This window comes from Vicia villosa, linkage group LG5, assembly GCF_029867415.1.
Source record: "Vicia villosa cultivar HV-30 ecotype Madison, WI linkage group LG5, Vvil1.0, whole genome shotgun sequence".
NCBI lineage: Eukaryota > Viridiplantae > Streptophyta > Magnoliopsida > Fabales > Fabaceae > Vicia > Vicia villosa.
Window position 1 is genome coordinate 129,720,781 of NC_081184.1, and position 23,631 is coordinate 129,744,411.

Genomic DNA, 23,631 nt, shown 5'->3' on the forward strand with positions numbered 1-23,631 from the left:
CAAAAATATCATTGTGTCTTTCTTTACAAGACACTGGTCACTCATACGGATAAGGCAATGCGAGCTTTCAATCTTCTTCTTTTTCACAACTATGAAGCTTCAAGACTTAGCATCATTATCTTTGACTTTATCATCTCACAAGAGCCTTTAATCTTCTTAATGAGACCTGAGATACTTCATGTTGATTACCATCATTTGAGAGTTGAATGGTTAAACCAATGTTGATCCTTATAATATAAGTCTTCACTTAAATGGTGTTTGACCACATAGTTAAGTTCAAAGAGATTGCTTGATTTTTAAGAGCATCTTTAGGAGAATAACTTGATTCAGGAGGATATCTTGTTCATCCATCTTAAACATCTTCGACTGCTTAAGTTATCTTCACCAGATAAATACTTCACTAGATATTGTTTTATATTAGGTGTTGTTATCATCAAAATTAAACAATTACTTAGTTGATTTGCAGCTTTGCTATCCATAAGCTTCACCATCTAAAGTCATCTTGACTATACTTATAAGCTCATAGATCCATAGTTTTCCCATTTGATTGAAAATTATTGATTGTAACTCCCTGAACACCTTGTAGGCCACATGTATTAAAAGAAGTAGGCTAGGAATACCAATTTGGATGGATAAGCCCGTTCAAGAAGGCTAAGCCTATTTCAGGCGTCCACCTAGCCTTTATGCACTTAACTTGATTTTTTCATGAGCTATTTTATTATGAATCATCCCTTTTTCAGGCCCAAATAAATTATCCAAGTCCACAATCCATTAAATCTGATCTAGAAAAATGTACGCTCGTGCTAAAACCAATACATCCCAGCAGTACTCTTAGAAAAGATAAAACTAGTTCAAAGGTAGACCAAAATGTATACAGATATATGGTATGGTCTCTCATTTATCTCACAAATTCAATGTTATACATATTATTAAGTGTTTGCTTGTGTACTTGTTTTCAATCACACCCTAGAAGATTAAACTCAATAGCTATTAGTATAATCTTTAGGTATTTGAAGGGAACTACTAGCATTGAACTGTTATATAAGACATCAAGTAAAGCTAGTAAGTAATTGCGATGTTGACTATGTTGTAGATAGAATTGAAAGAAAAAACCTATCGTTTGTTGTCAATTTCTGGGTATAAATTTAAGGGATAAACATATGTTACCCACTGTCATATAGGCAAGATTCGGGTTACCCCCTATAGTTTTTTTTTTAGATTACCCCCCTATAATTTTATGGTACCCCCTAAGCGTGTAAAAAACAGTGAAAATCAGGGGGGTAAATCAAAAAAACAATTTTACAGGGGGGTTAATAGGGGACAAAAACACGAAACTTTTCATATTTCAAGGGGGTAATCCAAAAAAAAAATTTATAGGGGATAACCCAAATATCTCCTATATATAAGGGGGTAACGTATATTTATCCCTAAATTAAATCTATTGGTCAAGCAAGAGACAATCAACTATTGTATTATCAATAACTAAACGGAATACACTCGAAAACAAGTTGTATTACTCGACTCTTATGGATGAAATATCAACTTCTAACCTACTAGATTAAAGTGAGTAAACTATATATCTTTGTGATACATAAAAACTATTTGCTTAGTTATAAATTCTATTTTTAATTTAAGAGGAAAAAATTTAAATTTAATAAGATTTTATTAGATACAATGTTCAGTGAAGAGTTTTAAATATTAAGTTTATTGATACTGATCATCAATGAATTACTATATTTACAAAACTCGTAGTTGAAGATAGATTCTATTATATGAAGAAGAACTTAAATATTCATTTTATAAACGAATGATTGATTAATTTTAAGTGGTTTTTGGAAGGAAGATAATTTTATTTCATTAAATAAATTAAATTTGCTTTGATCAAACGTGTTTTCCATCTGTCATTTCTTTAAGGGTTAAATACTATTCACCCCCCTGTCAAAGTAGCGAGATTCGGTTTTCCCCTTAGAAAACAAGATTTTGTTTCCAGGAACCCCGTGTTCCATGCTATTCCATGTTTGGCTGACTGGGCATGTGGAATCTTGCTGACTGAGCGCCTGATTTCTTTGTTTGGCGGCTGACGTGGCTTCCTTTGAAAAGGCTGGAAAAATAGCAGGATTCGAACCCAGCTCCAAGGGGTTCACATGTAGTCCCTCTACCACTGGGCTATAGAAGCTTTCATGTTTAATATATGGAAGGATCTGTATATGTAACATATTTTCTACTTTTCTACTTTTTTTTCAATAAAAGTATATATTCATATTTATAATGTATTATTTATTTATAAATTTATTATTAATATGTATATATTACTTTATGTATTATTTATTTATTTATTTATTTATTTATTTTACATAAACTTTTTTTTAATAATTTTATTTAAATGTTTTTTTATTCAGTTTTTTTAATTTATATAAACGTTTTTTTAATAATTTTATTTAAATGTAATATTTAATAATTTATATAAACATTTTTTTAATAATTTTCATAAACATTTTTTTAATAATTTATATAAACATTTTTTTAATAATAATATTAATAATAAATAATTAAGTAATAAATAAATATTAATAATATTAATAATAACTAATTAATACATAACTAATATTAATAATAAATAAATAAAATAAATAAATAAAGTAATATATAAAATATTAAATAAAGATTTAAATAAATAAAATAATAAATAAAGTAATAATATTCAACTTTTAAAAAACATTTTAAAAAAAGATTTATATAATTAGAACGTTTTTAATTATAAAAAACATTTATATAATTAAAACGTTAATTAAAAATACATTTATATAATTATAACGTTAATTAAAAAAACATTTATATAATTATAAAAAAACATTTATATAATTAAAACATTAATTAAAAACATTAATTAAAAACATTTATTAAAATTATTAAATAATACATTTATATAATTATAAAAAAACTGAAGAAAACATATAAATAAAATTATTAAAAACGTTTATATAAATTAAAAAAACTTTAATAATATAAATATAAAAAAAAGCTGTACATATTTATTAAAAAAAATGTTTATTAAAAAAATTAAAAACGTTAATTATTAAACTTTATTCAACTTTAAAAAAATTATTCAACTTTATTAAAAAAACGTTTTAATTAACATTTATATATATTATATTATATAATTAAATAATACATTTTAACGTTTTTTTTAAATTTATTTAAACTTTTTTAAAAAAAGCTGTACATATTTATTAAAAAAAAACGTTTATTAAAAAAATTAAAAACGTTAATTATTAAACTTTATTCAACTTTAAAAAAATTATTCAACTTTATTAAAAAAACGTTTTAATTAACATTTATATATATTATATTATATAATTATAAAAAAAAACTTTAAAATATTTAATTTACGTTTTTCTATAATTATTTAACATACAGTTTTTTTAAGTATATATGTACAGCTTTAAATAATACATTTAAACTCAGCTTTAGATATAGTATATATATATATATATATATATATATATATATATATATATATATATATATATATATATATATATATATATATATATATATATATATATATAATATCTTGATTACTGGAAAAAAAAAAAAAAAGGGCTTCTAATGTGACAGTTAAACACGATAATAATTAGTAACACTTTCCTCTATAATTTGTAGAGGTGTAGAAGAGCGGCTAAAAGAATCCCTCTTTACTAGGTGACCACATTAGAATTAGGCTGTACATAATTCTTCAATATTATTTCTATGTATTCTTTCAGTTTTGTAATCCAATTTGAATTTTTCATAATTATTTTTAAAATAATAAATAGAATATTTAGAACAAGTTAAAAATAATTTTGTCTCTATAAAATTATAAACTTTTGTATTTATCTTCTATAAACATTTTCTTCAATCACTTATCTTCCACATATTCTGTATACGGCTATACGCCACAATGTTGAGTTCTAAAATTCAAAATTAACTAGATATAATATATGAAGAGAAACAAATAATGAGTGGTGGTAGTAAATGGTGCCGACATACGAAAGCAACAGTAGTTGAAAGGACATGCATAATGTATTATATTCGTATGCCCTACCCTACTGTATTATTTATGTATGAGTAGTCAACACTATAACCACAAATTTTCATAGATATTTTTTCATTACATAATATCACAACCTTGATAATATATTATAAATAACTGACCAACCCTTCAAGTCTTCAAGAAAGTAAGATATCATCAACCATTCTTTAAAAACAATGGCATCAACAGGATCTAACGATTTTTTGGCGGGTGCAAAGGGAGCTGCGGCTACAGCACAGAAAACTATAGGGGAACAAGCTTCGAATGTGGCAACTGCTGCTGGAGGTGTTCAGAAGACAGTAGGAGAGTACGTTGGGAAGGCAGTTGATTATGTTAATCCCAAACCAGAACCTAAGCCAGTAGGTGTTGTTGCTGGTGCTACAAAGGCTGCTGGAGACTTGTTTAAGAAATGAAATATCAACTTGTGAAGTTGTGATTCATTAATAAGGACAAAAAACTTGCATTATTATTGATTATTGTGTATCTTATCATGTGTAGGATAGGATATACTCAGTTAGCACTGTTTTATAGTGGATTGAATATGTAAGGTTCCAGTTTACTGTCTTTGAACCAACATCCTCATCCTCTTTGTTTATGTTTTTTCTTCTTCTTTTCTTCTAATTCTGTTGCATATTTTAATTAAGCAGGTTTGTTGTCTTTTGTTCTCTTTTAGCTTCATCAAATTATTCGCTCTCTCAACATGTGTTGATTAATTTTGTGTGTGAAAGTTTTGATCTTGTTTTTTATTAAAATTAATTTTAGTCTCTTTATTTCTAAAGTGAGGTCATCTATTATTATAACTTTTGGAATTTTTTATTTTGTTGTAAAATTGAAGATTCAAAGACACCGAAAAAGTATAAATTCTAGGACAAAGAAAAGAAGAAAAGAAGTAACAACACAGAGCAATGTCAAGCAATACTAAATTAATACTAAATTATCACTTAATGTGAAAACAAAACTACAATAATAAAATCAGGATAAAACATAAAAATTAGCACACACAAAATTGTTTTCTATATATCAATAGTTAGTTGGTTCAGTGGTGATTGACGTTAGACTTGATAGGAAGGACTACGGTTTGATTTCTCACAACTGCGATCGGGAGGAGGCTGGAATCACTTGATGCCAAAAATGACACTGAATCGGCCTATACTGGTCTTAAAAAGCTAAAAAGAAAATTGTTTCCTATATTCATCAAAAATGATGTAATCCTCTCTGATCTATTTCTAATTAAAAGTCTTTAATTAAGAAATTACAAATGAATTTTGAAATTTCGCTTGAACATCTTTTATCTTTTTTATCTAATTTGCGATTCAATCTCTCATAAATCACACAATCTAAAAGTATATAAAAGTGATTATTTAAATAACCTTCAAAAGTGAACATTTAAATAACCTTCAAAGATTACCAACTTTAAGAAAAATAACAGTTTGAAGTTCTAAACTTCTATCTAGAAAGATTACCAACTTTAAGAAAAATAACAGTTTGAAGTTCTAAACTTCTATCTAGAAAACTACCTCTTAGTAAAAACTAGCAAACAATACCTTAAAAATAGTAGACAAAATGCCTTGCGTTTCTATAAAGTTGAAATCTGTTGTTATTTTGTAAAGTTGCAGTGAAAAGAATAAAGATAATTGTTAGAAAAAGTGGAAGAAGAGTATTGATTTTATTAAATTCCAACGTACAAATACACAATAGAACGATAAATGTCCACTAGGACCATGTTCCTATAAGTTAGGCCACGATAGAATACTAGAAATAAGTTGATGACTTAATACTAGGTAAAACAAAACTTAACTAAAAATTAGGAAACATATTTGAAATATTCATAACTGAATGAGAAATAAGGCATCATCACCACTTCCAACAAAATTCTTCTTGTTCTTTTTCTTCCACATTTTCTCTTTGTCTTGATACTTGATTGAAAGTGCTCCTTCCACGATTCCTTCTTGCCTCATGGCCCTACATTGCTATTGGGCTTGCAAGGCATGAATGACTTCTGCCAAAGTGATCTTACAAAGATCCTTTGAGTTCTCTAAAGAGGCTAGAGATGCCTCATATCTCTCAGGCTCGGTAACTAAAATGTTTTCTACAATTTTGGAATCAGCAAATCCGGTGCCAAGTAATCTAACCTTGTTAGCAATAGAAATCAATTTGTCTGAGTATTCTTTGATTGTCTTAGACTTTTTCATTTTCTGCTACTCAAATTCTCTCATCAGATTCAGAACTTGCATGCTTCAAATTCTCTCATCCTCTGCATATTCTTCCTTCAAATAGTCCCATATTGCTTTTGGTGTTTTGAGGGTCATGATTATAGTAAAAATTATTTCTGAAACACCAACAAAGAGACACGATTTTGCCTGTGCCTTTTTTGTTTTTTTTTCCTTGTGATATTTCAACTGAGCCATAGTAGGATTATTCGGCAGCCGAGGAACTTCATAATCCTCTTCTATGGCTTCCCAAGCGTCCAAAGCTTCTAGATAAGATTCCATTTTTACTACCCAAATGTCATAGTTGTTCCCATCAAAGAGAGGAGGAGCAACTTTTGAAAAACTTGACTTATCATCCATTTTACAGGTTCCTCAAGAAGAGAGTTGTGATACCAATTTGTTGTTATTTTGTAGAGTTGCAGTGAAAAGAATAAAGACAGTTGCTAGAAAATGTGGAAGAAGAATATTGATTTCATTCAATTCCAACGTACAAATACCCAAAGAATGATAACTGCCCACTAGGATCATGTTCCTACAAGTTAGGCCATGATAGAATACTAGAAACAAATTGATGACTTAATACTAGGTAAAACAAAACTTAACTAAAAATTAGGAAACATATTTGAAATATTCAAAACTGAATGAGAAATAACAGAAAACTAAAGTCTGCAAATGTGGCAGCAGTTCTAAACACAATATCAAACAAAATCCTCAAAAAAGCATTTGCCTGAACATCTTCGAGACATAACAGAAAAGGTAGACACTTGATTTTTCTTCAGGAGTGATCCATAAATCTTCATGCTACCTCTAAAAATGATGAAGACGTCAATTTACCAATCAACCACCTTGTTGTTCTCTCTATGCTCTAATCAATCTTCAACAAAATTAATCAAGTTCAAGTAATGCTTGAATTTTAACCTGGTTATTGACTTAGTGAAGCATCTTTTTCCACCACAATCTTCTTCAAATTGATCATGTTTCTAATGAAGTGAAAATGTGTGTCAACGTGATTTGTCCTCTCATGATATACTTAATTATCAATCAAATCAATTGATTTTAACTATCACAATGTATCTTCACACATTCTTGAACGATTATTAACTTTCCAATCACACATCTTAACCATATGGCTTTCTTGACCCTTTTAACCAAGGAAATATGCTCTGGTTGAGTTGCATATAATTCCATAACATATTGTTGATTTGTTTTCCAACTATTATCCCTTCCAAACAATGTAATCACAAAATTCGACAAGAATTTTCTAATGGCCACATTCCCAATATAATATGCATCTACATATCCCTCCAAAGTATCTCTCCATTTATCTTTATGTTTTTCAAACCACCTTTCAATGGATCGTTCAAATACCTCAACACCCATTTTAAAGCTTCCCAATAAAATGGAGCCTGATTTTCCATAAACTGACTTACTAAGATAGTTGCATACGATAAGTCTAGTCTACTACGCACCTACCATACACGATGCTTGCAACTCTTACTTGCAGAGGAAGTAATCGATATTATCTTCTTCTCATCTTTGGTTTGAGAACATTGTACAACCGAAATTTTATGTGATGACCTAGTGGAGTGTTGACAATTTTAGCACTAAGCATTCCAAACTACCCACCAATTTCTTCAGGTATTTAAATTGAGATAAAAACAACATTGTTTTTTTTATAGTTTCTTATGATAACCATGTATAGGATCCTCTTAAATACACCAAGATCTTTCATCTATAATTATCCATTCAAAGTCGCATTGAGCTTAAATATCTCTTCCCTAGTAGAGCTTGTCATTAAAATATCATCAACATATAGAAGTAAGTAGAAAATTACTTCCTCCCACATCTTTAATATGTATAAATAACTATAATAACTATCTCTAAAAAAAACTACGCTTATAGACTCGTCCTCTATTAAACCTTAAGATTTCTCTATGTAGATTGTCCCTTCAAAGTCTTCATATAAGAAAATGGCATTGACACTCATTTGTTTAACTCAAGATTATATTGATTCACAATAATCATAAGAATCCTTATATAACAATGTTTTACCATGTGTGAAAATATTTCATTATAATCAATCCCTTCAACCCAAGTGAAACATTTTTCTACAGGTATTACTTTATATCTTGATTCTTCAATCCCCATAACACATGTCTTCTCTTTGAAGATTCACTTGCATCCAAACACTATTTCTCTCTCACGAAGTCTCACAAGTTTCCAAGTACGACTTCTCATCATTCATTATCTTTAACCATTTCTGACTCGCTTTTCTTTCAAGTGCCTCCCTACAGATATTTGTTAATGACCAACATAACCATACCTTTAAGGTGGTATAATAGTCTTTCTTACCATATCATGATCTAACTAATAGTCTGCACTCAAATTAGCTTCCCTTCCATAGAGTTAGAAGCTAGAGCCTAAAAGTATCCCAAGTATGAATCTCCACATTAAATTGAGTAGTATCCACCTCGGTTTGAGATTCTTTCACTTTATAGTTTTTTCACTTCATCCTAATACGAGTCTCATCAAAAGTAATATCCATATGCTTAGGACTAATTTTGATATGCACAAATGCAAAGCCTACCAATACCCTAAAGTTAGAGTAGTCTAAAAAATTCTCAGTCCAAACCTCCATAGATTTTTGAAATCTATTCTTTTGGATGGGTATTTGTTGATTAACTCAACTCCCAACAACTTGCTTACCCACTCCAAAATGATCATATTCATGCATTCAAACAAGTTTGTTAATCAAACAAGGAATAAGCAGTTAAATAAAGAAAATCAGAGTAGAAGAAAGAAATACAGTGGAATTAAATAAATGACTGAAATGTAAAGAGATAAGGAAAGAGAAAGATGCACTAAATATTTATAGAGGTTTGGCCTAACCACTTGTCCGACTCCTCTCCTTAAAAATTTCTTCTTGAGAGTTTCCACTATGTTGTGAGATTTGTATAAGTTTTCCCACGAACCTCCTTACAAACAAATTGAAGATTTACAATGGCTATCCTTCAAGCCAATCAAGAGTTTTCATAAAGGTTATTCTCCATACCAAATATGAGATTTTCTACAAGGATAACTCAAATCAGATGAGAGATTTTATACCACGCCCAATTCGCGAACCAAGTGGACATTTTAACGGACAATCTCTTTTACTAAACGGGGACTTTTATAACATGTGAAGCTCACGAACCAAACGTGAGATTTTGACAAAAATCCTCACAAACAAAACAAAAGCCTTTTACCTTGGTTTAGCTCAGAACCAAATAAAATGTCTCACAAGAGATATTACAAAATTACCCCTACACCAAAACCAAATACCTCATAGATAAATTTCACTCTAAAAGCTATAAGACAAAAGTGAAGAAGAAAAACAAGAGAAAAGAGAGTGGTGAGTGATAAAGAGTATTCAAAATATGTTTTGTGTTGTGAATGAAACGAGAAATGAGCGCTCTATTTATAAGACAAAGTGTGGCTCAAAAATGGTGGGTTTTTAATGCTCACAATTGATAATGCATATCACATAATCGATAATGCAATTCAAATATGAAAAAAAATTAATTACAGGCGTCACTAATCGATTATGGCTTCCTCTATTCGATTACTAAGTTTACAAAAGTTACAGATTGTTGGGTTCTGATATGGACATTGCTTTATGAACATGATTGTGGTTAGGATATGCATTCATGACTGTGTGTTTACGTGTTTATGAAGGTTGATAAAGGTCATTCAATTTTCACACATCAACTTGGCTTGGGCATGAAGACAAATTAGAGTTTGATGGATACTACCAGGATGTACGATTGAAGTTTGGAGAATGCTTGAGTAAGAATTTAACTGCCATGACTTGGATAATTAGCTTAGGGAAATGGTCAACATAGACAACCATTCCATGGTTGACATGTTGACCAAAAAGTCAACCTTCTATATATTTTTTGTATACTCGTAATGTAAACTTCTCTTGTGTAATGCTTAGTGACATCCTTGTAATTCAATCAAATTTACAAACTAATGAAAATGTCCTTTTCAAAACCAATTGTACAATCCTTTATTAATTTAGTGCAAATTTGTCTTTTTCTTCACTTCCAAAATTTTGGATGATGTTCAATCATAATCAAATAAAGGCACATTATGAAATTCAATCTTATGCTTTAAGTCAAAATAACCAAGAGGAAACAAATTGTCATTAAGCTCACAAGAAACAAACATGTTGATATCCAAATTAATCCAAATAAAAAATATTTGCTTGACCTAAAAGTGTTGTTGAATGCAATGAAACAAATTATTTATGATGCCAATTGAGATGAAAGAGAGTAGAAATAAATTATGTATGATGTATAATGATGCTCAGATGAATCTAGCAAAAGCCAGGTGAAATAATAAAAAAAGGTAGGGAAAATTTTGGGTATGACACTGATGTGTGTTACTCTAGTGTGTGCTTTTATTGTTGTTTTCTCTGTGTCTTTGCTTGTGGTGCGCTTATGACTCTCATCTTGTGGTATTTCTGAAGATTTACCATTTGCACATCTTTTAAGTTTTGAAAGAGTTGTTTTGCCAAAATTTGCTAAAGAGGGGTTATCGTTTCTTTTGGATTGACGGCATTATGCAAAACAACATGTTCAAAATGTTTTGGTGAAGAAAGGACACATGTGGAACCAGATTTTCCAACATGTGTGCAACATCTGACCCTTGTGAGCAGACCTTGTTTGATATTGTCTGTTAAAATCCCATTTGTGCATAGTTTGTATATATGTTTTGTGGTATTTCTGAAACTCTTGTGCCAAATTTGATTACTTTTTGATATAATAGTATGTAAATAAATAAATTTATGTTTATTTTCTAAATTAAGTTAGTTTATTAACTCTTGTTATGTTTCTTTAGGTTTTAACAATTTTTGGACAAGATGGAATGAGAAGAATGATCAAAACAAGCTTGCAATGAGGATGGAATGCAAAAAGAAGAATTTTTGTGCAAGGAGGTCCGCTCAGCGGAGTCCAAGCGGACCCAGGCAGGGATGCAGCAATTTTTTCCATCAGCAAGTCCGCTCAGCGGAGCTGAAGCGGACATGGGCAGAGAAGAACAGAAAATTTACCTCCGCTCAGCGGACCTTGAAGACAAAATAGATATTTTTACTGCTCCGCTCAGCGGACCCTCTCCGCTCAGCGGACCTACTTTTTCAACTTTTGTTCTTAGCCACATAAAATTGATGATTAAGCATGGCTAGCTTGGTTCTTATCATAACACACATTTGGAAAGAAAAGTTAGGGCAAGAGAAGAAGAGAAAAACCATTTTTAAGAGAAAATCAAGATTTCCAAACATCTTTCTTTGATCTTCTTGAGTTTGATGTCACTAAATCTTGGTTTGTTGCTTGTTGTTGGAGCTTCCATGGATATGGAGGGCTAAGTTCTATCTTGTGTCAAGATTAGAGGTAGTTAGTTTGTAAATATGTACCTTCTTTGATCTATTATGTATGAACTTGGTTAATGATTAATACATGGTGAATATCTTGTTATTTATGTTTCATTTGTTGTTTTGGATCACTATTGAGAGATATGTTTCAAAGCTAGACCTAAAAGATATTCATCTATCAATAAACAAACTCTAGAGATAGATTTGTGAGTTGATATTCACAAGTATCAAGCTTTTAAGATTATCATGTTGATTGTCGGCATGAGAGATCATCTGACGGTGAATATGATAATAATCACGATATTGCTTTAGAGATAAACAGTATCGAGAGGATACGTGATTGTATTAATCATGAATAGGTTCATATATATAATCTTTAGAGTACATATGAAGCAAACTAATGAACACTAATCTTGACACAGTTTTACCAAATCGTTTTTAAACCCGAATTTATTGTCTTTAATTTCTTTTAATGCTATTTATCTTTCATGATACTAAAAACATCCAGAGCCTTAATTCAAAATACACTAAGCTGTAGAACGGCGATAATATCGCATCAATCCCTGAGGAGATGATACTAAAAATACTTATCCTATACTTTCTAACAAAATGGCGCCGTTGCCGGGGATTGGCGTTAAGATATTATAAGCATAGCAATAGTTTTTGTGTGTTTTGAGTATAAATATTATTATTATTACCTAGTCTTTGCTCACTTTTTGGTTAGTGTTTCAGCTCTGGTTTATGCGTGGGAGTGTCCCAGCAGATCAGCTTCTTTTTGATCCAGAAATTGAAAGAACCGCAAGGAGATTGAACAGTAAAACCAGAAGAAGAAGGAAACTAGCCAAAGAACGAAGATTAGCCCAAGAAGCTACTACTTCATCAGCACCACAAGTTATAGAAGAAGAGATGGCAGGGCATGGAGAACAAGACCCACCGCCACCACCACCACCACCTCCTAGAGCACCATGTGCTAACAGTCCAAGAAGAGCAGCCCAGTTTGCACGAAATGACAATAATGCAAGAAATTCTGAAATGAAGACTGGCATTCTTCAGTTACTTTATGCTAGTCCCTTTGCAGGACTTGATCATGAGGACCCATATACACACTTGACAAAGTTCTATGAAACTGCCGGAGCAGTCGGAGCACCTGAAAGAGAGGAAGAGCAAGTGTTTAAAAGATTATTTCCCCACTCATTGATTGGTAAAGCAAAGGATTGGTACCTTGATCAACCTACTCAAACCATGACAAATTGGAATGAGTTAGAAGAAAAGTTTCTTGATAGGTTCTTTCCTCAGTCAAGGTTGCTTGAAGCAAAAACAACAATTTCAGTGTTCTCTCAAGGTGTGAATGAAACTCTTAATGAAGCATGGGAAAGGTATAAGTCAATGTTGAGAAAATGTCCGAGTCATGGCTTTGATGAACTCACCCAGATTCACATTTTTCGTAATGGCTTACAACCACAACCGAAGCTTCTTTTAGATGCTACTGCTGGAGGTTCCTTAATGGCTAAGACAGCGGAGGAGGCAATAGAGATAATTGAGAAAATGGCTAGGAATGATCATCAGGTGCAACATAATCGAGGAGTTGTTCAAAAGAAACCGGGACTTATTGAATTAGGAACCAATGATGCTATTCTTGCTCAGAACAAGCTTCTTTCTCAACAAGTGGAGGAGCTTACAAAACAAATGGCAAGGTTACCTCAACAACTCAAGGAATTACATGATCCTAACAAGAACAAACAAGTTGCTTCGTGTGAGCTTTGTAGTGGAGACCACCCTACCGGATATTGTCCACCGGTGAATGAAGTGAATTACATGGCGAATCAAAATCAAGGAGGCTATCAACAAAGACAAGCTCCTTACCAAAACCAAGGTGGATACCAACAAAGACCTAATGCACCGCAATATGGCCAAGGGTGGAGACAAGATAATTATCAACAAAGACAAAGTCCTTATCAACAACAGCCACTTTCTCAAGACAAGCCTTCAAAGTTGGAGGAGACTCTAAATCAATTCATGCAAGCATCAATGGCGAATCAAAAGAGTAATGAAGCGGCAATAAAGAATTTAGAGACTCAAGTCGGCCAACTTGCAAAACAATTAGCCGAGAAGCAACCCGGACCATCATTCACGGCAAACACTCAAACCAATACTAAGGAGCATTGCAAAGCGGTTGTAACTAGGAGTGGGAGGGTGCTTGAAAGTGAAGTGGAGAAGGAGGTCGAGGAGGAGGAAGTTAGGATAGAAAAAGAGAAAGAGGTGGAAGGTGAAGTAGAACCAAAGAAAAATGAGGGAGTCTTAGTTGAAAATGAGAGTGAAGAAAAAAGTGAGGAAGAAGAAGAAAAAAATAGAGAGAAAAAGAGAAAGATTAAAGAAGGAAAGAAGAAAGTTATGAGTCCTCCCGTTCGTAATTTACCTTACCCTCGTGCTCCCTCGAAGAAAGATAATGAGAGACAATATGCTCGTTATCTTGACATATTTAGGCAATTGCAAATTAATATTCCTTTTGGTGAAGCTTTAGAGCAAATGTCAAAATATGCCAAGTTTATGAAGGACATCCTCACGAAGAAAAGAAGTTACACTAAGCCCGAAACGGTTGTCCTAGATGCTAAATGTAGTGCCATCATTCAAAGTACTTTACCAAGGAAGGAAAGAGATCCAGGAAGAGTTACTTTGCCGGTTACTATTGGAGACATTCATATTGGAAGAGGTTTGGTTGACACGGGTTCAAGTATCAATTTGATTCCTTTGTCCATGGTCAAGAGGTTAGGCATTATGGATATGAAAAATACAAGAATGACACTTCAATTAGCCGACAAGTCTACAACTATGCCTTTTGGGATAGCGGAAGATTTACTTGTGAAAGTTGACAAGTTCTTCTTTCCGGTTGATTTTGTTGTCATTGATATGGAGGAAGATGTTGATACCCCGTTGATTCTAGGAAGACCTTTTATGAAGACGGCGCGGATGATGATAGACATTGATGATGGTTTGATGAAATTGAGGTTCCAAGATGAGGAAGTGTGTTTTGATCTCTCGGAAGCGATGAAACATTCAAATGATACAAGTGATTGTTTTAGAATTGATGCTATGGAGGAAGTTATCATGCAAGTTGAAAGTAGAGCTCATGTGTTCAATCCTCTTGAGAAAACATTAACCAAAGCTCTTGATGTTCTCAATGAAGAAGAAGAAAAAGAGATTGAAGAGTGTTTGCGAGATCTTGATGTTTTTGAAGAAATAAGTCCTTTTGAAGCAAAGATGGAGGAGTTGAAAGATGAGCCAAAGGTGGAAGAAACCAAATTAGAATTGAAGATGTTACCGCCCCATTTGAAATATGTTTTTCTTGAAGAAGGTGGTAAGAAGCCGGTGATAATTAGTGGTTCATTGTCTAAAAAGGAGGAGGAGAAATTAATTCACGTGTTGAAAGCTAACAAGGAGGCAATAGGATGGGTTCTTTCCGATCTAAAAGGAATTAGTCCAGCCTATTGTATGCATAAAATTATGATGGAGGAGGATTTTAAACCGGTAGCTCAACCTCAACGCCGGTTGAATCCTACAATGAAAGAAGTTGTAAGAAAGGAAGTGGTGAAACTATTGGAAGCCGGAATGATTTATCCTATTTCCGATAGTGCATGGGTGAGTCCAGTCCAAGTGGTACCAAAGAAAGGAGGAATGACCGTGATCACAAATGAAAAGAATGAGTTGATTCCGACAAGGACCGTGACGGGTTGGAGGATGTGTATTGATTACTGATCAGTGCATTTTGATGCACATTCCTTTATGTTTGTACTTAGGCATTTCTATGGTTTAGTTTGTTTATTTTTCTATTTTATTATGTTTTTATATTTTAATTTATTTTTATTGTTATTTGATTTTCGTATTTATTTTTCAGCTTTAGCAGTCTGCATGGAAACGGTCATAACTGGAGTTCCAGGAGTCCGATTGAGGCGTTCTAATAATCGACGGAAAGCTAAGAGAAAGAGCTACAATTCTTATGTTGGAGTCGAAGTCAGAATCGGACTGTAGAAGAGCCAGAAAATTCGTTGAAGTTGCAGCACTAGTTATAGTTAAGTTTCGGGTCAATTAGTTTTGGGCCTGGGTCGTCTGTTTGACCCAGCTGGATTGTAAAACGGGTTGTGCTATTGTCCCTTAGGTTAGCAGCCGCGGTACAGTAGCAACCATCTTCCATTCACGAAATTTTCCAAGCTTTTGACGATCCTGTAATGGAGAACTAATCCTAAGGGCTAATCTGCCGAATTCGAATTCCACAAAACTTTGAGGTTATTATTACTTTCAATTTAATTCAGTTCCTTTCCAATTTGTTATATGATTTCGTTTGCTTAATTCGTTCTTATAGAATATATTGGATTTAATTCGATTGATGCATGTTCCTTACTTTAATCGCGTTTAAACTTAGCTTATTCGTTAATTCGCGCTATCGATAACCGTTTGCTTAATTCGGTGAACCGTTTGCTTAATTCGGTGATTAGGAACATAACTCGTGTAGTATTGTCGACACTTGTTTCATCAATATTGCAATCGAATAGGAATTGGTACCGCTTAGGGAATTGAAATTGTAATAATCAATGATAAGTTGGAAGTAGAACCGGTAGATTAACCTGTTATAATCACTTATTTCAAAACAGCTTATTTTCAGAATCACTTTTGATAATCATTTTTTTCGACCAAACCAAACCCCCCCCTAAAGCGATTTAGCTTTTAGTTAATAAAAATCAAGAATCCTTTTGAGAACGATATTTCGAGTCAACTGTCGCTGTACTGCTTTTATACTAAACAACTCGTTTTTGACCCGCGCGCGACAGCAGATCAAATTGGCGTCGTTGCCGAGGATTCTTGTGAATACTAACTGATATTAGAGTCATAGGTTTAGTGTTCTCGCGTTTAGGCCGTAGTTTCCCCACGGTTTTGGCCAATTCGCGTTTTGAGTCGAAAAAAATCGGTTTTTGGAAAAATTGTGTTCGATTGTAAAAACAATTTTCCTACTGGAAGAAGAAAAATCGTGTGATCAATACTCCCTTACTCTAGAAGAGTAAGGGAACCTTACTCTAGAAGAGTAAGGGAAATCGACCCAAAATTGCCAAATTCTTCTTTTTTCTATTTTTAATTAATTATTTACTGTTTTGTCAGTTTTGAAAAAATCCAAAAAAATTCCCAAAATTCTTATTTGTCTTAATTAGTTTAAATTTTGTGTTTTTATATTTTTCTAAATTTATTTTAATCGTTTTCCTTCTTTCTATTTCTTTCTGCCTATATGGGACATAATTGATATTTCTGTGTTTGTTGAACCATGGCTGAACAAAGAACTTTGACGCAATTGCTTGTCCCTAATGTGAACTACAATGGTTTATGTATTGACTATCCTGCGACTGATACACCTTTTGAATTGGAATATGGTTTAACACATTTGTTGCCTAGCTTTAGTGGTTTTGCAGGAGAGGATTCGCATAAGCATCTGAAGGAATTCCAGGTTGTGTGCTCTGCACCTTCCGAACCTTCACTAGAGGATATTGTCAAACAAATGGCTGCAAATAATCTTCAGTATCAACAGCAAGTAGATTCTACTCTCCAGACTTTGCAAACACAGATTGGACAACTTGCCACTTTGATGAATGCCATGCAGCAAGCTCAAGGATCAAACCAACAACCCTTGGATGAGCAATCCATTTTTCAAATAGAGTTGCTTTCTGAAAATGTTGATGATATTTGTACTGATTCGTTTGCAGATGATTTTCCATCATTGTCTGGTTTTGATGATGTTTACTCTTGTGATGTTTGTACTGACACTAATATTTGCTCTGTTTGTGCTGAAATTGAGCTTGCCTTGCAAAATGATATTCTTACTGCAAATGAGGTTGCAAATGAAGTTGTTCATGTAGATGAAGCTCTCGACACCCCGGCTGCCCGGAACAAACCATCCATTGAACAACCACCTTCCCAAGAGCTGAAACCAATTCCTGAAAATCTTAAATATGCTTATTTAGAGATGAATGAAAAACTTCCGGTTATAATTTCTTCTAAACTTTATTTTGATCAAGAAAGTAAATTTTTGCAGGTTTTGAAGAAGCATAAGAAAGGAATTGGATGGACCTTGGATGACATTTATGATATTAGTTCGTCCATGTGTGTGCATAGGATCTCACTTGAAGATGTAGCAAAAGTAGTGAGGCAGCCCCATAACCTTTGGTTCCTTGATGTTGTGAAAGATGAGAGCACCTTCACGTGCCCATTTGACACTTTTACTTTTAGAAGAACATTCTTTGATCCTGGAATAAAAGGCGAAGGAGCTAAACCACTTTTTAAGGACGATGAGAATTATCGAAAGCTACTCCATGAGAGCCCCACTTTGGAAGAAGAGAATATAGAAGATCTCTCTTTGGGAAAGGCAGCTTATGTGATCACTTATCCTCCTTGACTAATCGGGTGTGTTCTTTCCTTTCTCTCACTCTTATTTTATATTAATGTTCTTTCATTGAGGACAATGTATGTCTTAAGTGTGGGGGAGAGAATCATTTATTTGTTTTGTTTTCTTTCAATTTTTTTTGTTTTTGTTTTAATTTCAACCAATAAAAAAATGCATCTTCTTGAAAGTTTTAGGCTATAGACTGATTTGAGTCGAGTTTGCGGAGACGTGGGAAAAATTCATAAGATCGGTATCGTTCTAACACCGTGAGTCTCCTGCATATGGAAATTGATTTAAATTTGTTATTATGTTTTAGCCTTAATTCTCATTCTCTGACAGCTCTTGAGTAGTTTATTTCAGCAGTCGGCACCATCTCTCACACACTTTACGCAGGGAAGCCGATGAATATAAGTGAATGTTCCGGAAAAAAAAAAGATAATACACCTTCTAAGTTTGGTGACCCTCACCCGGTCACTTAACCCAACGGTTGTGTTATCTTCAAAAAAAAAGATTTCAAAACTCTTTGTTAGTTGGTTTAGCGGTTCCTGGTGCTGAACTTGGTAGGGAGGATTACGGTCCGATCCCCCGCAACTACATCTGAGTAAGCAAAAGGGTTATACCACGTAAGTACCGGAACCCCATGCAAAAAAGGGATCAGAGTCACTAACCGGTAGCCTTGCTATAAGTGTGTGGAGATAACGGGCTTAATGTGATTGCGCCTGAATGAAACAGAGCAAAAAGGATGAGTAAGTTAGGCTATGGTATAATAATATGATTTGAATTGGTTTGTGTATTTAGGAGGCTTATGTCTGCATATATGTGGTTAGTGTTCTTACGATGCCCTTAGTGTGCAAGATTAGTACATGGCGATGCGAACTTACCCGAAGAAGATTTGTAGCCTAGGATGAGTAACTATTGATGTATTTATGCTTTCGTTGTTTTGTTTTTCATTTTGCTCGGAGTGCAAAAGTTCAAGTGTGGGGAATTTGATCAGTGCATTTTGATGCACATTCCTTTATGTTTGTACTTAGGCATTTCTATGGTTTAGTTTGTTTATTTTTCTATTTTATTATGTTTTTATATTTTAATTTATTTTTATTGTTATTTGATTTTCGTATTTATTTTTCAGCTTTAGCAGTCTGCACGGAAACGGTCATAACTGGAGTTCCAGGAGTCCGATTGAGGCATTCTAATAATCGACGGAAAGCTAAGAGAAAGAGCTACAATTCCTATGTTGGAGTCGAAGTCAGAATCGGACTGTAGAAGAGCCAGAAAATTCGTTGAAGTTGCAGCACTAGTTATAGTTAAGTTTCGGGTCAATTAGTTTTGGGCCTGGGTCGTCTGTTTGACCCAGCTGGATTGTAAAACGGGTTGTGCTATTGTCCCTTAGGTTAGCAGCCGCGGTACAGTAGCAACCATCTTCCATTCACGAAATTTTCCAAGCTTTTGACGATCCTGTAATGGAGAACTAATCCTAAGGGCTAATCTGCCGAATTCGAATTCCACAAAACTTTGAGGTTATTATTACTTTCAATTTAATTCAGTTCCTTTCCAATTTGTTATATGATTTCGTTTGCTTAATTCGTTCTTATAGAATATATTGGATTTAATTCGATTGATGCATGTTCCTTACTTTAATCGCGTTTAAACTTAGCTTATTCGTTAATTCGCGCTATCGATAACCGTTTGCTTAATTCGGTGAACCGTTTGCTTAATTCGGTGATTAGGAACATAACTCGTGTAGTATTGTCGGCGCTTGTTTCATCAATATTGCAATCGAATAGGAATTGGTACCGCTTAGGGAATTGAAATTGTAATAATCAATGATAAGTTGGAAGTAGAACCGGTAGATTAACCTGTTATAATCACTTATTTCAAAACAACTTATTTTCAGAATCACTTTTGATAATCATTTTTTTCGACCAAACCAAACCCCCCTAAATCGATTTAGCTTTTAGTTAATAAAAATCAAGAATCCTTTTGAGAACGATATTTCGAGTCAACTGTCGCTGTACTGCTTTTATACTAAACAACTCGTTTTTGACCCGCGCGCAATAGCAGATCAATTACCGAAAGCTTAACCAAGCTACTAGGAAAGATCACTTCCCTTTACCTTTTATGGACCAAATGTTGGAAAGGTTATCGGGTCAAGAGTTCTATTGTTTCTTGGATGGCTACTCCGGGTACAACCAAATCTCGGTCAATCCGGAAGATCAAGAGAAAACGGCGTTCACTTGTCCCTTTGGAATTTTTGCTTATAGACGAATGCCGTTTGGATTGTGTAATGCACCGGCCACTTTTCAAAGATGTATGCAAGCTATCTTCTCGGACTTCATAGAAAAGACAATGGAAGTTTTCATGGATGACTTCTCCGTTTTTGGAGCTTCATTTGATCTTTGCTTGAAGAATTTGGATGCCGTGTTGAAAAGATGTGTTGAAACCAACTTGGTCCTCAATTGGGAAAAATGCAATTTCATGGTTACCGAAGGCATAGTTCTTGGTCACAAAGTTTCTTCCAAAGGAATTGAAGTCGACCGAGCAAAAGTGGAGGTTATTGAGAAGTTACCACCGCCAACGAATGTCAAAGGAATCCGAAGCTTCTTAGGCCATGCGGGATTCTATAGGAGATTCATCAAAGACTTTTCAAAGATTGCTAAGCCTTTGAGCAACTTGCTCAACAAAGATAAGTCTTTTGTTTTTGATAATGCATGCCTTTTAGCTTTTAATGAATTGAAGCAAAGATTGACCACCGCACCCATAATCATAGCACCCGATTGGAAACTTGATTTTGAACTAATGTGTGATGCTAGTGATTATGCGGTAGGAGCGGTGTTGGGTCAAAGAAAAGGAAAAATTTTTCATGCTATACATTATGCTAGTAAGGTTCTTAATGAAGCACAAATTAATTATGCAACAACTGAAAAAGAACTACTAGCTATTGTATATGCATTAGAAAAATTTAGGTCCTATCTAATTGGTTCGAAAGTTGTTGTTTACACTGACCATGCAGCGATAAAGTATTTGCTTACCAAGCCGGATTCAAAGCAAAGGCTCATTAGGTGGATATTGTTGCTTCAAGAATTCCACTTAGAGATTAGAGACAAGAAAGGAGCGGAAAACTTGGTGGCGGATCATTTATCAAGGTTGGTGAATGAAGAGATAACAAACAAAGAAGAAGAGGTTTTGGAATCATTCCCGGATGAAAAGTTGTTCATGGTGGAAGAAAGGCCGTGGTTTGCTGACATGGCTAATCATAAGGCATCGGGGTGGATGCCGGAAGATTGGAGTAAAAGTGCAACAAAGAAGTTTCTTCATGATGCCAAATTCTATGTGTGGGATGATCCATACTTGTTCAAAATTGGTGTGGATGGTGTGTTAAGAAGATGTGTGACAAGGGAAGAAGCAATGAGAATCTTGTGGCATTGTCATAACTCACCTTATGGTGGACACTATGGTGGGCAAAGAACGGCGGCAAAAGTTCTTCAATCCGGGTTCTATTGGCCTACGTTATCCAAAGATGCTTACTTGCATACAAAAAGTTGTGACAATTGTCAAAGAAGTGGTGGAGTGAGTAAGAGGAATGAGATGCCATTGACAAATATGTTAGAAGTGGAAGTGTTTGATTGTTGGGGAATAGACTTTGTAGGACCATTTCCTTCATCTTTTGGTTGTGAGTATATATTGGTTGCGGTTGATTATGTTTCAAAATGGGTGGAAGCAATAGCATGTCCGAAGGCGGATGGAAAGACCGTAATCAAGTTCTTGAAGAAAAACATTTTCACAAGGTTTGGAACACCAAGGATTCTCATTAGTGATGGTGGCTCACATTTTTGCAACACACAACTAGAAAAAGTCTTACAACAATATGGTGTGAAGCACAAAGTAACCACGGCCTATCATCCGCAAGCTAATGGTCAAGCCGAAGTTTCCAACCGAGAAATCAAAAGAATTTTGGAAAAAACAGTTTCGTCGTCAAGAAAGGATTGGTCACAGAAGTTGGATGATGCTTTATGGGCTTACCGTACGGCATACAAGGCACCGATTGGTTTTACTCCGTTTCAAATGGTTTACAGGAAGAGTTGTCATCTACCCGTAGAATTGGAGCATAAGGCATTTTGGGCCTTGAAGTTGCTTAACTTTGATCCTAAGGCAAGTGGTGAAATGAGAAGATTGCAATTGCTTGAGATGGAAGAATTGCGATTACAAGCCTATGAATCCAACAAAATCTACAAGGAGAAAGTGAAAGGATATCATGATAGAAAGATTGTGGAGAAGGATTTCAAAGAAGGGCAAATGGTTCTATTGTTTAATTCAAGGTTGAAGTTGTTTCCGGGCAAATTGAAATCCAAATGGTCGGGTCCGTTCCGAATCAAAGAAGTAAAAGACTATGGAGCGGTTGTGCTTGAAAATCCGACAACAAATGAAAGTTGGACCGTGAATGGCCAAAGACTCAAGCCGTATCTTGGTGGTGAAGTCGATCGAAATTCGGAATCCGTTCCGATTTTTGATCCGTAAAGCCGCCTCGGACCGTCGAGCTAACCGACGTTAAACAAAGCGCTAGTTGGGAGGCACCCCAACATTGTAAGTATTCTCTGTTTTATGTGTTTTGGGACATTTGAAAAGTCGGTGGAGAAAGAATCGAGTGGAACAGACTGAGAAAAAACCAGAAAAATGCTGTTTTCTGTCATCCGCTCAGCGGACCCCCCTTCGCTGAGCGGACCTGCTAAAAACCAGAAAAAAAAAAAAAGAGGCCCAATGGACCAAACCGGTCCAAAGGCCCACTTAAGAAAGAAGTCTGTGGCTGAGCGGGTTCAGAACCCTAACTCACCACAATTGTGAAACTCACTTGCCTCCACTTGCTCTCTTCTCTATCTCCACCATTTTCAAACCTTCAAGTCTCAATTTCTTTTCTATCAACTGCTGTATCTTGTTCTCTTCAGTTCCAGACAAGGTATGTGGTGTTTAATGTTGCAATTTTCTGTTTAAAGTATATTAGGGTTGCATAGATATGTTTCTTTTAGGAATCGGTGTGATTTAGTAGTAGAATTAAGAATAGATTGTGTATTAGGTTTGATTTTAGTAAGAAATTCTGTTTAGGTTTTAGATTTAGGTTAGATTAAATTGTAAATGTTAGGGTTCCTTGAACTGGATGTTAATATTCTTGTTTTCCTTTGCTTATGTGCTTGCTTCCTTGTGCTTGAAAGGGGTTTGAAACCCCATGGTTGTTCCTGGCGCAGACCTCTGTTCTGCAGAATTTTTGATTTTCTGCGCAGGTCCGCTGAGCGGACCCCCTCCGCTGAGCGGACCCTGCTGAGTGCAGAATCTCAGTTCTGTTATCTGTGTTTGATGCAATGGTTTAGGGCCTGGTTTAATACTACCAATGGACTTGTAATATGCTATAAATGTTGCTTTTGACGATGTTTGTTCGATGTTGTGTTGTTTTTGTAGATGTCGTCAAGAAGTGATAGGGGAAAGCGAGCTAGGCAAGTGACAGGCTCGAGTTCAGGAGCTGCTCCGC

The 23,631-nt window shown here is 34.2% G+C and overlaps 1 protein-coding gene across 1 annotated transcript; it reads left to right on the forward strand.

Moving 5' to 3' along the window:
- Window positions 1–4,189: 4,189 nt before the first annotated feature.
- LOC131607327 (uncharacterized) lies at window positions 4,190–4,737 on the forward strand. Its single transcript, XM_058879343.1, has one exon. The coding sequence runs from the start codon at window positions 4,249–4,251 to the stop codon at window positions 4,483–4,485; it is 237 nt and encodes a 78-aa protein (XP_058735326.1). The 5' UTR covers window positions 4,190–4,248; the 3' UTR covers window positions 4,486–4,737.
- Window positions 4,738–23,631: the final 18,894 nt, after the last annotated feature.